This window comes from Tauraco erythrolophus, chromosome 19 (genome assembly GCF_009769465.1).
Source record: "Tauraco erythrolophus isolate bTauEry1 chromosome 19, bTauEry1.pri, whole genome shotgun sequence".
NCBI lineage: Eukaryota > Metazoa > Chordata > Aves > Musophagiformes > Musophagidae > Tauraco > Tauraco erythrolophus.
Window position 1 is genome coordinate 13,006,261 of NC_141483.1, and position 16,132 is coordinate 13,022,392.

The window sequence follows — 16,132 nt, forward strand, 5'->3', positions numbered from 1 at the left end:
TACAGTGTCCGATACGCGAGCCGAGAGCAGTAACTAGCCAAAGGGTTACTAACAAACTCCCGCTCCGCCCAGCAGCCGCCGTGCTTGCTGTAGCAGCCCCTTCTTCAGGTATCGCCACCGTTTGCTGCATTTCCTATTAGTTCTAGAAGCCTTACGGTCCCCTCCCTGTCCTCAGCACCCCCTGCCTGTTGATACCCTTGACTGTCAATTTTATATTCCAACGATGTTAGTTATATTTTATTTATAAAAAATTGCTTTAGGGGTAACAGACGTGTGTGCGGGGAACCACCGGAGGGGAAGTCCCAGGGCGCCGCGCCGGGTACGCCCCTGCGTGTACAGTACCGTGCCGACCACTCTGCTTGTGTGTGACAAACCTTCTGTAAAACTTCCTTCTCCTCCTTGCTGTTAGTGCATCGTTCCAATGCCTGGGTGTGCTTTGTGTACAGTATCATTGTGAGTTACACAGATTAAAGAAACGGGAAGGCTCTTCTCTGTCTGCTTTTTTTGGGAGACTCTAGAAACAGACAAGTCACAAAACCCAAGAGGGGAGCAGGCACCAGTTTAATGGGATCACAGCGATGAACAGAACATGGAAACCCTCCGCGCAGATCGGTCCTGCAAGACCCATTTGTCCTTTAACCCATTTGTCCTTTTTTTTTTTTTAAGTACGTAGATTTACGGACTCTGCCGTGGGGGAAAGGCCACCTGTTTGTGTCACAGTGGCCATGGGTCCCGAAACACCCGAGAGCCCCAGTACTGCCTGTACACGACTCACATGCAGGAGCAGAGCATGGCAAAGCCACCCCTCTGCAAAGCGCGCCCGCCCGCAGCCCAGCACGCTGTGCCAGGCCTATGCTCCCCCAGCATCTCCTGATGAAATGAAGCTGCAGAAGGGCTGAGTAAAGCCCCCGGGGCACAGCAGAGGGTGGCACATGAAGGGGCAGAGGAGAGCTGCAGCCTGAGCAAAGCCACGCAGCGGCACTGCTGCTCCTCTCTCAGCACGGCGGGTAAGCATGAAGGGTCCATGAGCCTGTGGCACTTGGTCAGCCCACGGCATGCAGATCCAGCAAGGAAGGGGCCAAGAGCAGCCCCTGAAGGGAAGAAGCGGCAGCCAGCTGTGTATTTTGCAGCCCCAGCACATACCCTGTCCTGGCCACAGTGTTGACTCCTGCCCACCAAAGCCCAGAGCTGAGGGGCAGCAGCATGTCGAGGTGCTCAGTGCCAGTGAGTCTGTTCCCTGGGTGCTGCAGAGCTCCTCCAGCCTTGAAAGGGGCATCAGGGTAAGCAGGTCCATGTGTGTTACAGCCACTCTGGCCCCAGTCAGGAAGGTGAGAGGAGAAACTGTTTACTGGGAGATGAACCATTAAAGTCAATCTCCTTCCCAGTCGATAACTCACAGAGTGGCTGGAAACTGCCCCTGGGGAAGGATCCTGACGTGGTGCTGTCTGCATGGTCTAGAGACAGAGGCTCACGTCTAGGCTGGCACCGGCAGCAGGACAGGCTCCCGGGACCGCCGGTGCTCGTGCTTTCACTGCAGCATCCCTGTCCTCACCTGGAAGGCCAGCCCGTCCCCCCGAGTGGCTTGCTGCAAAGGGAGAGAGTTGTGCTTGCAGCATCACCTGCCCAAGGATGAAGGACCACCAGCACCCACCCTCGGGGGACCCTGCAGAGCTGCCAGGGCTCAGTTTGCCCTGGTAGAGTCGGTGGGGTCCCCTGGGAGGCAAGACAAGGCTCCCTGGCTGTGCCCACCCTCCCACCAGCAGCTCCCCACTACCTTGTTAATCTCCTTGTGTCTCTCCTTGCTGACGATTTCTTCTAGTACTTCTCCGTCTCCCTTAATAAGCCTGGAAGACAAGCAGAGAGCCACGAGCCATGAGGGCTACCAGCATGTTCCTGCCAGCCGCGCTGTTTCCCAGCTGCAGAAGGCGCTGGACCCCTCCACCCCGAGGACTGCTGCTGTGCCCCAGCTCAGGCACAAGCCACCAGCTCCCTCACAGTGGTACGTGCCCACAACCAGGTGCTGGGCTGATGTACCTCTAGGCAAGGCCAGTGGTAACCTACCCCTGAAGTTGCATTAGATGACTTTTTTTTGGCCGCATCAAGCTTAAATAGCACAGCAGGCTTTTCCATTGCTCTTGTGGGATTACTGTCACCATGCTGCAGCAAGGACATGTGGTCCCCTGAGAAATCAGAACCCCCTGCAAGGGCCAGCTGTCCCTGCCCCAGAGCCAGCCGCACTTGCACACAGCAGGAGAAAACATTCTTAATAAAAGCATCTCCTGCCACCCCACCATCTGCAGGCTTTGCTGTCAACAGCAGTGGCCCCAACCCCTGCAAAAACCTTTTCCTTTTTCCACAGAGTTCAGGTCTGCTCCTGGCTGCCTCAGGATCTGCAGAGCCATTCAGAAACATGAACCAGTTTGGGCCCGAAAGGCAGCCAGACCGGGAGCATCTTGCTGAGCAAATTCCAAGCAGTGTTGGAGGTGGCTCACACCTCCAAACACGAACAGAAATTTAATTGTCTTCATTATGTGCCTTACAGGGAACCGACCTTTGTTCCACACCTCCCTGAGCCCCGCAGGCTGCTTTCTATTTTAAGACTGGACTTGTCATACCTAATTCTCTTCACTGTGATGTTTTCTGCTTGCTGAGAAGATGCAGTTTGTTAAAAACTGGGTCATTTCTATTTGGCAGCTAAACAAACTTCGGTTTGATTGTTGGCTGTAACCCCAAGGGGCGCGCACTCCCTCTTCATTTACACCCAGGTGCTAACCAGGGCTGAGTGTGCGCTTTGGAGCCGAAAGGCAAGTGGTGAAGGTGAGGTGTCAGTCACCCTGCTGGTTCCTGTCCTGCCCCTGGTTGCAGAGTCCCGTTCAAGGGGAAGAAGCTGAACCCATCACAGCTCAAGGAACAAACCTTCTGCCTCCAGCAGCAGGGTGCTCTGGTGTCTGCCTCCCGCAGCTCTGGGCTGGGACGCAGCCCAGTGCCCCTTGTGTGGAGCCCCAGCACAATTCCCTAGCTTGGTGTCAAACGTGTCACCTTCTGGGTAAGTTACACCAGGTCTGACGGGAGGGGATCTGCGAGGGATGGGCTCAGGCTTTTGCTGCTGAAGGGGCCGTGGGTCCACACATGGTACTGCACTGCTACGGACTGGCATCCTCCAGGACTCCAACCCACACAACATGGGTGAGAATGGACAACCTGCCTCTTTTTTTCCCCAGGGATCATACCTTGTTCTCCCCGTTTCGGGATCCACAACTCTCCTTATGACACTCTGCCTCGCGTCCCATTCTTCCTTTGTCATTGGCTTCATAGCCTGGATTCGGGATTTCTGTTCGTCTGTCAAAACTGGAATGCATCAGTTCGTCAGAGCCATGCTCGTGGGGCCGGCTCCTGGCCGAGGGGCACAGCACCACGTCTGGCATGAACAGACACGCGTGCCGCACCAGCTTCCCGGCAGTACTCGAGGTTCAGTGATGAACCACGCAAAGGAAGGGCTGGTTCATATCCCAAACTGGTAACAGCTTTGCCAGTTTGTTACTGCTGACCGTGACCTTCAATTTGGCATCTTTGTTCCCCGCTCACATCTATAAACTACATCTAAACGCTTCGCCAGTGACTCTCTGAATGTGGCTCCTTACGTTTCTGTGGTGCGGCCTGAACGCGGCCATGGTACGTAGGAGGGAGGAGCATCAGGAGCTCCTCTCTGTCACAGCCCTGCTCCCCTGGGACACCTCACGTGGGTCCCAGGAAGGGCGATATGTGAGCATCTGTCCCCAGTGTGACACTTGTGTGCCCTGGCTTTGACAGGAGGGAAACGCCATCGTTACCTGGTCCGGAGTCCACCAGTGACTCCTTCTGCCACTGCTCCAGCGAAGGGCCGGGCACTGCTTCTTCCTTGGCTTTCTCCTCCTTAGCCCTTTCCTTTGACTTCTTTTTTGATTTCTTCTTTATTCTCTTCTTCTTCTTCTTTTTGTCTTTCTGTTTCTCTCGCTTTTTTTTGCCGTGTCGCCTCTTCTTTGTTTTGGAGTCGCTGTCACTGGAGTCATCAGAAGAGGAGCTAGAGGAAGAGGAAGATGAGGAGGAGCCAGAGGACGAAGACGCTGTCTCAGAGGAAGAGGTACTTGCCTTCCTCTTCTTTTTGGCCTTTCTTTCCTTCTTCTTTTCTGCAATACATAAGAAGTTGAGTGGAGCAGCTCTGGCCCCACAGCAGCAGGGATGCTGGTTTTCCCCTTCTCAGCCTGGTTTCTTTCTTGCCTGAACAGCAAAGCCCCCCAACGCCGGGGCAAAGACCCCTCTGTGCCTTCAACACGTCACAGCGTGCGGTGCCACGCTGCCAGACCAGCACGTGGAGGGGCTGGAGGGCTCCGCACTTGTTAGAACGAGACTAAAACGGGCACAAAGCACACAGCAAGGCAACACGCACCCACTTAGCTAAAAGCTGGCACCCTCTTCTCCCACCTGGGCCACCTCTGTTCACCTGCCCCAGGAAAGCGTGGTGAAAGCGCGGGGTCGCGGCCCCTTCCCCTACCTTCGCCAGCTGCCACTGAGCTTGACTTGTGTCTGTGAGACCCAGACACCTGCTTCCTCGGAGGAGAGCTGCTGCCCTTGGGTGAGTCCTTGCTGCTTTTCCTCCTTTTCTTCTCCTTCCTCTCCTGTCTGCTCCGAGAATTGCTTTTGCTCCTGCTTCGTGATCGCTTCCGAGACTGGCTGTGGGCCATTGTGCGTCAGCCCCTGGAGGGAACAGGTTACACCAGTGCCACAGAGATCACCCTCGCTCAGTGGCAACACATCCGGCAGCCCCAAAAACCTTAAATCCAACCCTGAGCCAGCCAGCCCTGGAAAATCTGCTCCTGTTAAACTGCCTCTTTGCTCACGCCCGCTCTCTCCCAGCTCTCGATGCGCAGGGCTGGGTCAGGGTTACCCATCACACGGCCGTGGCCAAGCTGAATTTCACCAACCCGCAAAACGGAGCCCTCAGCAGAGAGCTGGGGCCACGCAGGGACAGCGTTTGTTCCTAGATGGAATGGCTAAGAGAGAATCGGGCTGATCCCTGTCAGGTAACACTGTGCCCCATGGTCCTGGGGACAAACGCCGGCAGCTACGGGCCATGACCGCCCCGCGGGGCTGGGAGCCATCGGGAGGATGCCGCACCCACAGACGGATGCCAGCAAGGTATGACGGATGCTGTGGCGACAGTCAGCAGAATGAAACATCCTCCCCAGACTGAGCATGGAGTCAATCACCCCATTATTTAAAATGCTGAGAGCAGGCGCTAGCCAAGGGGAGGAATGAATTTTTAATATTCCAATTTGCTTTTAGAAAACAGATTATGCATTAAGCTGGCATCCCCGTCCATCACCCCGACTGGCTGCCAGCAGCCACAGGCCAGAGGCGGCACGATATATGCTCTCATTAATTTAAAAAACAAACTGGCACTGTTGGCAGAGCAGTATCTGGGAAATGCGTTCTCACAGCCACCTTCTAACTACTGCATTTAATTAATTGCATGTTTACCACCTCAATATTCCCAAGCAGCGATTCGCTCCTAAGTGAATCGGACCTTTGATTGATTTCCAAATGGACATTTCAATTGGAAACAAAAAAAACAACCAAAACCAACTAAAGACTCATCCTCAGAAACTTGAGTCTTTGATCAACACGCACCCAGCAGCCATCCCTCGCACCAGGACCTCGCTGGCAGGACAGTGTTTGGGTCTCTGGTCCGCTCCACGGACGCGGAGGCAGGATCCGCTTTTATACAACCCCGACAACAGGGTCAATGGATGCAGCGTTGGGTGCAGACAGGAGCATCCCGGCGAATCCAGGGCAACACCACCGTGGGAAGGGGATGAGCCCCGAATCCATCACGGCAGCACCCCAGGCTGGTCGCGCCCCAAAGCTGGGGTCTCACTTTCACCAGGATGGTGATGCCCAGCAGGGCAGCTTCTCCTGCCCACCCAGCCTCGCCCAGACCTGCTGCTTGGTGGGGAGGCGGGAACCCGGCTGGTGCTCTGCCCCTGCCGCAGGTGGAAGGGCAGCCCCTTCCCCCTTGCCCCAACACAGGGAGCCTGCAGCACGCTGGCGCTTTAAGAGCTCAACAGGAGGTGCGCTGGCCCTTTAATTCCTTAGCACAAGATACACTGGCCTTTTAAGAGCTCAGCAATAAGTGTTCTGGCCCTTTAAGAGCTGAGCACAAGACCTGCTGACCCTTTTAAGAACCTGCGCAAGGCACATTGGCCCTTTAAGAGCTCAGCGCGAGGTGCGCTGGCCCTTTAAGAGCCCGGCCCCGCGTGTCCGGCCCTTTAATCGCGCCCCCCGACCCCTCCGCCACCGGGTGCCCGCAGCGCGCGTGCCCGCCGCCCCCGGGGTCCGCGGCCGCTGCGGCCCCGCCGCGGAGCGAGGAGGGAGCCGGGAGGGGGGGGGGGACGGACGGACACTCACCGCGGCCGGGCCCCGCACCGCCCCGCCGGCCCCGAGCGCGGCTCCCGCCCCGGCTCCGCGCTGGCTGCCCCCGCACTGCGGTCCGCCGCGCGGGGCCGGCCGGCACCGGGGCCGCGCTCCTTGGTTCCGGGAGCTGCCGCTGCGCCGCGGCGGGCATCGCCCTTCTCCTTCGTTTTTTTAGGCTTAATTCAGACGCGGCTGGGTTTCTGGATAGCAGCCCTCTGGCTCCGTGCACGGACACGGCAGCCGCGTTCCCTCCCCAGATGCAATTTTAATGGGTTTTCCTAATGAAAAGCTCATCAGCGTCGTGCGCTAATGGCCTTCCCAGCCAAACAAACACAGCAGGTCAGCTGGGAAGGGTTAAACACCCGCCCTTTGTGCGAGCTGTTCCAGCTCACGTTCAGCCGTTCCCAATTACGGGTGGTGCAAAGTCCACGTGCTGTCATTATTGCAGTGGAATCAATTAAAAACCTCATAAACACAGCGGTGTGTATCAAATATATACAATTACGCTTCCGTAGAGCCGAACACAGCCACCAAATCAAAATATATTTGACTCCTTTAATTTGTTTTATAGGTGGCAGAGTCTGTGATTTCAGCAAGATGGGGAAAGCACTTGACCCTCCTAATGCACCAGTTGCCAGGGGATATTGGTGTCAAATTAAGAAGTTCCAGGCCTGCCTGCTGCACACAGGTTGAGATGGTTATTTTATATTTTCACCTGCTCACATAACTAACTGAAGGGAGTTAAATATATGCTCTTGACTTCCTCTGGAAAGCTTTGCTATGTTGCAGGTGGCTCCGAGATGTTTGTCTCTAAAGCCCATTTCTGCTTGCTTAACAAGGTTCACAGTATCTTTGAAAAGGAAATTTGTGTTCAAAAGAGCTCACGGAGGCCTTGAGAGATCCTCTCAGCCACTCTGTGTGATCAGCTCTCCTTGTATTGTTCCTGATAGATTTTTCTGAGCCTGGGTTACGTAAACCTCCAGCGATGGCAATTCCGTGCCATTCCCAGTAGCCTGTTGCGAATCGCCTGTATCTCGCTTTTGAGCGGATCCTTCACTGTCACCCAGCAACAAAAAGCTTTTCCCCTGGAAGAGGACGGGAGTCCCTGCAAAGAGCAGAGAAGTGGTAAGTGCAGGTCTTTATTGTACCATTCTTGTCCATTTACAGCAGGACCCCCAGTGCTGCTGTTGGCACAAAGGCCAAGCAGTTTGGGGTGTTTTCCCCATACACCTGAAAATATTTACAGAGCCTTTGCAGTAAATCAGTGTTAAGGCTTTCTACATCTTCCAAGAAGTCCTCCAGCTCTCCAGCCCAAACATGAGCCCTGGTGACCCTGCATACCAGCTCTTTCAGCTGGTATGAGAGATCCTCTCAATTCTATGATTCTGTTCTTTCAGCTGTCCAAGCAGCTGGCTTCCCTGACCCCAGCAGGATTGGTTTTGCATCGCTTTCCAAGGCAATAGCTGCTTCTTACATGACTCGTGCATCCATCAAAGAGTCTGTTAGTGCAGTCTGAGAGGTCAGAAAGGAGCTTTAGGCAACTTGGTCTGGAGAAATCGGGCTCTACCGTCTGCTACCACAAGGAACAGAGATTCACAGTCTCGGGTACGTCGTCTTTGAGGGTTTCTGTGAACCCATCTCCAAACCCCTCTGCTTCCACCAGCTCAGGTTTCTTGTTGCACATGGGGCAGAGCTGGTTGCGGATGGCAGATGATCTCATCCAAATAATGAGGTTCCAGCGTTCCCCGGAGCCAATGGGAAGCGCCCCATGGATCTGTCCTCCTCGGTGTAACAGCCCCTGGGCTCTCACATGTTCAATCTCGATGTACTTTGGCACAGGGGTAGGATCCTGGAACAAAGAGAGGTGGATACAGCATTATACCAGCAAGTCCCTAGCAGAACAATGCTCAAATAGTTGAAGCTTTTACTCATCACCTCTTCACCCGCAGCACCCAGTGAGCAACATGGAGAGGACTCGCTGCACCTCTGAAACGCAGCCACTTCAGCAGTGGCTTGGCAGCAGTTTAATACAACTGTTTTCAAGAAGACATTCTCAGTGCCAGGTCCAGAGGGAATTTAAAGACAGAATTTCAATAAAAAAAACCTGTTTTACCAGTGTATGGGAGCTTTTACTCTTCTCTTGCCAGGAAATAGGGGCTACAAATTTAGGTTTAAGTTTCATCTGAAATAAATTTCTCCTCTCTCAGCACCTCCCTGCTCACTATTTCAGTTGTGGAAAGACAGGCTGGTTTGTTTCACTCCGGTTTCTACTACAATAGCTGTCTCTGTCCTCACTTTGAAGCTTGAATATTGGTAACGTGCTTGTAGCAGAAAAGACATTTTAAAAAAGGGGGGAAGGGACAGAGCAGGTTCGACTGTCAGAAGTGAATAATTGTTTTTTAGAACACAGTTAATGCCTTGAAACTGGGGGGCGAGGGGATAGAGGGGAATAGAATTGGGGTCCAGATTAGGAATATGCTTGGTACCTGGCTGAAATCCCCAAAGTACAAGTTGCCTTCTGTGAAGTCTCTTCCCAGTGAAACATTTAAGGTGACTTCTGCATTGTCATAGTGAGAGCTCAAATCCAGATCTTCGTGCAGTGAGTACTTGACAACAAATGCTTTATGGCTGTCCAGACAAGCACCCCCCAAGTCAGGATAAAGCAGTGCTGTTATGGGCCGCAGGTATTTTTCACGCAGGGGTGTGATGAATGTTTCATCCATCCCAAGCTCATTTAGCAAAACCTGTCTCAAAGAGAGGAGATGGAAACAGCTGATCACCTACACCTGCTGCTTCATCAGAGCTGCTGCAGAGCTATCTTGTTCTCTTCCAACCCTGCTGCTTGCTCAGATAAAGAACTGAAGAGCAAATGCTCCTGCTACAGGCAAAGGAAGGAGGATCAAGGTGGAAAGTGATGAGGAAAAGACAGAGTAAGATCAACAGTTGAATGTTCTTTAAAAATGTTCCCTCAACCCTTTCACTTCAAGGGGGCTGTACTAAAACTGCACTGTGCTCAAATTACAGGCATTTTGGAAGGGACAGGAGTGTGAAGTGAGGAGATAAACAGAGTCTGCTTGTGAACACTCCCCTTAAAGAAGCACAAGAGCTAGTGAATCCTACCCCATAGTTATTCATAGTGTTGGGCCTGCCTTTAGGCATGTCCGACTGCTCAAAGTTCTCCAGCTCATCCACAAAGGCTTGGCAGAATTCCTCTGTGAACACTGGGATTCGATAGATCCTCTTATCTGTCAAGAGAAGGGAGACACCATTTTCTGGGGAAAATACCACGCAAAAGGGTTCTGTGCTGTCTAGTTATACTGTGCTGGTGTCAGTGAGAACGCAGGACCCACGTGCTTCGCTTTATGCTCAGGCTGCTCAACGGGCTGGAACCATTCCCTGGGATCGGCTCTGGGATGTATTTGTTCGTTTTTTATGTTGACCTCTCGTTTCCAGGCTTCCCTATCCAGTTGGGAGATCTGGCACTGATTTAAATGCCTGTTGTAGGTGCGAAGGAAACATTTTGAGAGGGTCTAGGGGGAGGGAGGGTGGTGAATCAACGGCTCATCCCAGGCAGTCTGAATACAGTCTCCTGGAAGAAGGAGACTCAAGGTCATTTAGGGGACAGGGGATTCACTCATCCAGTGCAAACCTTCTGGGAAGACCAGGCCTTCTGAGCTGCCTTTCAGGGTAGGGCCCTAAAGGTCTGTGTAGGGGAAGCTCAGTACTGAGAGTGAAGCTGAGATAAAGACAGCGTGAAAAGATGGTGCATCTGGAAATCATGCCTTGGACAAATCCAGGAGCCCTGCACATGCACAATGTTTATGTCTTTTTTTTTTTTTGTCTTGAGAAAAGGAGGCAACTTTGCAGCTTCCCCTCTACATTTTGTCAGCATTTCTGGTAGGCTTCACAGATGCCTCTGGGGACGCTTAAAACCCAGATCTCTTTTAAAAAAGACTGAAATCTAGACTGAAACTATTTCAGCTCAGACTAACCAACAGGGATTGTCTGAAATGGTAGAGCACTTGGGGAGGGACAACCAAGCTCCCCAGGCTAACAGTGTTCCTTCACAGGCTCCCTCGTGAGGCTGTGGTACAACCAAAACCCCAGCTCTGCTGCAGCTAGAGCTTCTGACAAGACATTAGCAGACTGGAATTGGAAAAGCAAAAACAGGATCTCATCCAGAGCATGACTGCTGCACAATACTGCCTCTCCAGAGACTCTCGTCAAGCAGAAAATAACATCCTGTTTGTCTCAGCTGTGTATCAAATCTGAGCTATTAAAGACAGGGCTTGAAAACAGCTGTCATCACTGAAGCTGCCATGTCACAGGGAGAGATCTTTGTGGCTGATGTGTTGTTTTCTTTACCTGAGAAGGACTTAATGTAGCGCAGGAGGCCATGGAGATGAGCATCCGGTGATGTGCAGTATCTCACGATTTCTAGAAAATCTGGGGCCAGGAAGGAATCCTGGTGTCAAGGGAAGGATGATAAAAATACAAAGAAACACAATTAGCCTGCGCAATCTTTTACAGGCCGAGAGGAAAAAGGACTTCCAGGCATCCACAGGAAAACATGCAGAGTCTAGAGAGCAAGGCTGATAGTCACACTTGGGTTACTTCTGTGGCAGGAAACGCAGAATGTTACTGGTGTTTTTCTTGGTGGTTTAGGTAAGTTGCTGCTTGCTCTAGTTCACGGGTTTCCAAGTATGACTGGCCAGATTTATCCTTAGTGTGATGGGAAAGAGCCTGGCTCGCATTGTGGACTCCTTACAGGTAAGGGCAAAGTCTTTCGCAGCAGATTTAGCATCTTGTGGTGGCCTCAGCGCAACAAAGTGACTACGCTCTGTTGTAAGCACTTCCCCACACAGATTATGACGGAGAAACAACAGCAGAACTTGTTACCAAACTATCATAGAGCAGTAAATCTGTGTGAACTTGTTTGTGTGGTACTGCTGATGTGTGGCAATTATCCAGCTGGGAAGCCTTGGGTCTGGCAATCGTGAGGAATTTCAAAGCAGACAAGCCCACAAGGGCTACCCTGCATTTGTGGTGGAGCATATACACGCTAGCAGCTTGCTGCCCCACTTCAGCTGACAGTAACTAACTTCTCTGTGTGTTAAGCCCATAAAGGCTGCTTTCTGTGGCTGTTAATTAGACCTCACCGACCCTGTTTGCTGCAATGATGATTTAGGTCTAAATTACTAATAGTGTTCTGAGTCCAGTACCAGGTGCTGGTGCAGCTTCAATACAGAATGACACTTGTCAGGCCATAAGCCAGCTGGAATCTTGCCTGGAGAATACACTACACTGTGAAAGTTTTTAATTCAGTTTTAACATGCTGTGCTTTGGTTTTAGTTCAGTTCAGCTCTAGCACTGTGGGCAATCCTGAAAAGAGGGCTTCCTACTGCAAACATAAACTGTCAGGCAATTCCTTGGGTGCAAAAGAGATTCCAAACATAGTGTCTACCTGCAGAATGTACACTTCTGGGTGTTTTTGTTTGTAGCACTTTGAGATGATGGCTTTGCGTTCCACTGACTGATGAATTAACTGTTTTCTTCTCTGCACTTCTGCCTCAATCTACAAGTAAACAATAAAGCATATTGTTAGAAAATCAAAAGGGATAATGAAAACAATTCCAGGAATTTGCTCATTGTTTTAAATCAGTTATTTTTGTTCTGGTACCTCTGGGAGACAGAGTGTATGCCTTTGCTTTTCTGTAGTCAAGACAAGTCCAATAAATACCTGAAAAGCCAAATGCCTAAGAGGGATTTGAGACACGTTCTCATTATGGATGGCTTAAAAAAATAACTGAAGTCTTTCCATGGATGTGTCAAGCGGAGCTGTGAGGTTTCAGCCCTTTCAGGCATTCTGACGCCTCATGAATCGCTGGCCTATGCTTTAAGAGTCTGGCTTATGTTCTGACAATACAAGCATTGTCCAAAATAAAGACAGTTGCTGGGAGGAAGACAGGAGTTGTCATGAAGGGATTACTGCTAAGTGTTGTGAGGACAGGCTAATCTGTCATTTCAGAGGAAACAGCTGTAGCAGCAGCTGATTCAGGCAGCTCTTCCTATTTAATAACCCCCCATGAGATTAGTTTAAAAAGGAAGGAAGATGTAACCAGTACCCCCTGCTCCCAACCGCTGGTAATGTGGTTAGCATAACTAACACCATTTTATAAGGCAAGCAGCCATTCTCTGTGATTGAGCAGGTCACCTATTTGTTCCCTTTCCCTCATTATCAGGCCCTGAAGGACCTGTGAACCAAGGAGACGATCCAAACAGATTCCTTCTTCCCCTTCCTACCAGCTTCAAGGTTCCTGGGTGCCAGGGTGATTACTCCCTTCCTTGCTGGCCTTGAAGGTCCCAGGCACTCAGGTCTTGTTGATGACCCCATCACAGAACAGGGAAGCATAACAGCACCCAGACCACTGTCTATAGAATCAAGCAATTACAAGTCCTAAGTGGGGAACTTGGGCTGGAACTGCTGCTGGACAGTGAGGGCTGTGACACCCCCATGGCCAGGGACACCTCCACCATCATCTCCCTCCTCCGAGGACTGAGTGACTTGTATTCTTTTATATTATTTTTTGAGTCTGCATTGTGATGCTTATATTGATACAGCAAACCATGTATTAAGATCTGACTTGATCTGTAGAGGGTCCAGGTGATCAGAAAGTTAAGTTAGGATCTAGGTGATTAGAAATTATAACTTAAGTTAGGATCTAGAAATCCTAAGTTGTGTTATAAATTCTGTATTACACTGCATTGATTGAGGTTGTAGAAACCCTGTGCTGTTCTAATCATAAATTCTGTGCTATGCTAATCATAATGTTGTGTTAAGAAAATAAAGCTTTAATTGTAACTACGATTTAGTGCTGACATCATCCTACCAAGGATCCCTAAAAGAACCTGTCTGTCCCCTTAGTGTTGGGGTGAACTTGGAGCTGGCCGTGTGAGAGATCCCTGTCCCTGGCCTGGAAGGAAAGACAGACAGATCCCTCCTTGAAGAGCGCGTGCGGAGAGTTCCTGCGCTACACCCAGGGCAGTGCTGCCTTCCCGGGCAGAGCAGACCTCATGTGAGCCCTGCAGGCCCCCGGGCGATCCCATTTCAAGGCACTTTTGCACAAAGGAAGGGATGAGGACAGACAAACTAGAAGGGTGCTGGGAGCCAGCCGACCAAAACCAGTTAGGGAGCGGCACAAGGGCCATTTTCATAACGTGCTGAATTACAGTATTTACTCCCAGCGTGTTGCCTCCATAAACACATCACTGACAGCATCCACCCCGATCGAGGCGCCAGAGGGGAATTTTTCCCTCCCGTCTCCGCGCAGCACCGCGTCTGGTCAGGACGGGACCCCCGAGGGAAGCCCCCGGCCCGCTCCGACGGGATTCCGAGGCGGAGCCGCGCTCACCTCCCGCAGCGCGGCTCTGAAGTCCTCCTCGCTCCGGCAGCCCCGCTCCCGCAGCGCCTGCAACACACGCGGCCCGTCACCCCCCGCCCGGCCGCCGCCGCCACCGGGGGGGGGGGGGGGGAAGGTGCCCGCCGCCCCTCCGTTACCCGCCCGTGATCGCGGCGGAGCTGCCCCTCGTCCCGGTACCGGACGTGCAGCCCGTAGCGCCCCACGAAGACGTTGTCCGAGAAGAAGCAGGCGCAGCCCAGGAACGGGCGCGCCGCGGACATGTTTCCCGCCGGCGCCGGGGGCGGGTCCAGCCCCCAAACGGCTCCGCCGCGCCGCGGGGAGCGCCGCTTCCGGCCGGGCGGGCGTCGGCCAGGGTGCGTCGGCAAATTCCCAACTCGGACAAAAACGAGGAGGGGCGAAACTTGCCCTGTTTATCCTTCTTTTTTGTAACTTCAGTGGCGGGGTCTGCAGTGATGCCGCTTCCCCACAGTCCCCCTCCGCAATCCTTGACAAGGCCCAGGCCGCGCTTCCAGCGCGTGACGGCCCCGTGGCTGACTCGGCGCTGACGCGGGCGAGGAGCACCCTTGACGGTGGGGCGCTGAGAAGCGGGGGTCGGGCCTGCTGAGAGCGGCAACGTTCGCCGAGGGTTATTTGCAGACGGTCCCTAAGAGGCTCCGCAACGCGCCCCGCCTCCCAGGGCCGCGCCCGCGCTCCGGCGCGCGGCAGTCGTGCCCGCGCAGGTGGCGCTCGTGCATGAACGGGCAGCGGGCGCGCCCGGCGGGGGCAGCCGCGGGGCGCCCGTCCCGTCCCGTCCCGTCCATGCTGGCCATGGACTCGGCGCTGCAGGTGGCCGAGGAGGAGGTGGTGGCGGCCGAGTCTTGCGGCCCCAGCAGCAAGTTCGAGGACATCTACCGGCTGCTGGCCGAGGGCTGCTTCCCGCCCAGCTTCTGCTCCATCAAGAGGAAGAACCTCAAGCGCTACGCCCAGAAGTTCGTCGTCGACGGTGGGAGCCCGAGTGGTACCGCGGGACAACCCGGACGGGGCCTGCCATGGAGGGGAGGAGGGGGGCAGCGCCCGCCTTGCCCTTGATCGCGGCCTCCCCCGCGGGGATGAAGGGCCCGAGCGGGCAGGGAGGGTCCAGAGGCGCTGCGGAGATGCGTGGGCACAGCGACCCGCTGGCACGAAGACGAAGGCGGGCCCGCTCCCGCGCACAGGTCAGCTGTACCTTCCCCGCGGCGTCTTGGCCGTGTGCGGAGCGGGAGGTGCGGGATGCAGCAGTGCTGGTACCCGCCGCCTCGCTCGTGCTGTCCCTGTGCCTCGGCATCGCGCCGGGGGTGCAGAGTGGGCATCGCCGCAGCCCGGGGTGGCACCGATGCGCCGCAGGGTCGTAGCAGGGGATTTTGGTCAGCCCTGGGGGCAGAAAAGAGGTCCCTGGGCTTATGTGGGGGTGGTTCCAGTTCAGCAGCTTCTCCAGAGGTGTTACTGAAGCTCCCAAAGCAACAGTCCCCCTTTGTTGTGTCTCACTTGTCTTTCCCACTGTGGAAAATGACCGTTTTGTTGGGAGTGGCCAGCTGAAACGGCTGGGAGAGTGTGTCCTTTTAGATAAACCTCTCGCATCCGCAGGTGGCTGCCTCTACTATGTGGGACCCAAGAAGGAGGAAAAGCGCGAGGTTATTGTGGATCCTGAACGGAGGCGGCAAGTCTTTCTGGAAAGCCATTTCACCGAAATCGGGAACCATCTGGGCCAGAAAAAGACCGTGCACCGGATTCAGAGCCGGTACTACTGGCTGGGGATTGTGAAGGATGTTGTGGACTGGGTAAGTTGAGAGCATTGACCGTGTCAGTGACACCGGTATTTCCCAGGACGTTCAGGCAGCAGTCCCAAGTGAGCAGCTAGAGGAGCCCTGATGCAGGGATGATGTCACTTCTAGCGCCTGTTGCTTTGAAGCTGTGCACTAAATAACTCTGCAGGTGAAACTGTTGGAACGTCCCGAGACAGCTGGATAGATTGGATGTCTTTCCCCCAAGCGTCAGGAAACCCGCGCAGGTAGGCCTCCTTGTGCAGGGCAGTTTTGGCCAGCGTGGGAATGCGGGATTGTTTCAGATGAGCGTTGCTGAGTCTAGCTTTGAGCGGTCTGGATTCCTACCAGAGCTGCCCCGTTCCATAAACTAGCATAACAGGAGGAGCTCAGTGTTTCCGCCAGCTCTCCTCGGCTGCTTTGCCTCACCTGTTTTATTGCCAAAAGTTCCCTGCAGCAGGGCCCTGCAACAGTGTGGTTTGA

General features: G+C 53.6%; 2 protein-coding genes across 4 annotated transcripts; both read right to left on the bottom strand.

Annotated features, from left to right (window-relative positions):
- Positions 1-770: 770 nt before the first annotated feature.
- On the bottom strand, positions 771-6,469 carry ARL6IP4 (ARF like GTPase 6 interacting protein 4). 2 transcript variants are annotated; one of them, XM_086623372.1, is made up of 6 exons: positions 6,445-6,469; positions 4,532-4,734; positions 3,831-4,166; positions 3,231-3,339; positions 1,775-1,844; positions 771-1,585 (listed from the first exon to the last, which is right to left on the bottom strand). In XM_086623372.1, the coding sequence occupies exons 2-6, from the start codon at positions 4,719-4,721 to the stop codon at positions 1,529-1,531; spliced, it is 762 nt and encodes a 253-aa protein (XP_086479498.1). In that variant the 5' UTR covers positions 4,722-4,734; positions 6,445-6,469; the 3' UTR covers positions 771-1,528. The 2 variants fall into 2 exon arrangements, with proteins under 2 accessions (XP_086479498.1, XP_086479497.1); XM_086623371.1 differs by having other exon boundaries at positions 3,231-3,348.
- A 981-nt stretch (positions 6,470-7,450) lies between these two features.
- On the bottom strand, positions 7,451-14,131 carry OGFOD2 (2-oxoglutarate and iron dependent oxygenase domain containing 2). 2 transcript variants are annotated; one of them, XR_015222710.1, is made up of 8 exons: positions 14,009-14,131; positions 13,863-13,919; positions 11,915-12,025; positions 10,816-10,915; positions 9,571-9,695; positions 8,937-9,194; positions 7,925-8,299; positions 7,451-7,555 (listed from the first exon to the last, which is right to left on the bottom strand). XR_015222710.1 is itself a non-coding variant. In XM_086623420.1 (7 exons), exons 1-7 carry the CDS (start codon positions 14,129-14,131, stop codon positions 8,024-8,026), a joined length of 1,050 nt encoding a protein of 349 aa, XP_086479546.1. In that variant the 3' UTR covers positions 7,451-8,023. The 2 variants fall into 2 exon arrangements, 1 of the variants encoding a protein (XP_086479546.1); XM_086623420.1 differs by having other exon boundaries at positions 7,451-8,299.
- Between the last annotated feature and the right edge of the window lie 2,001 nt (positions 14,132-16,132).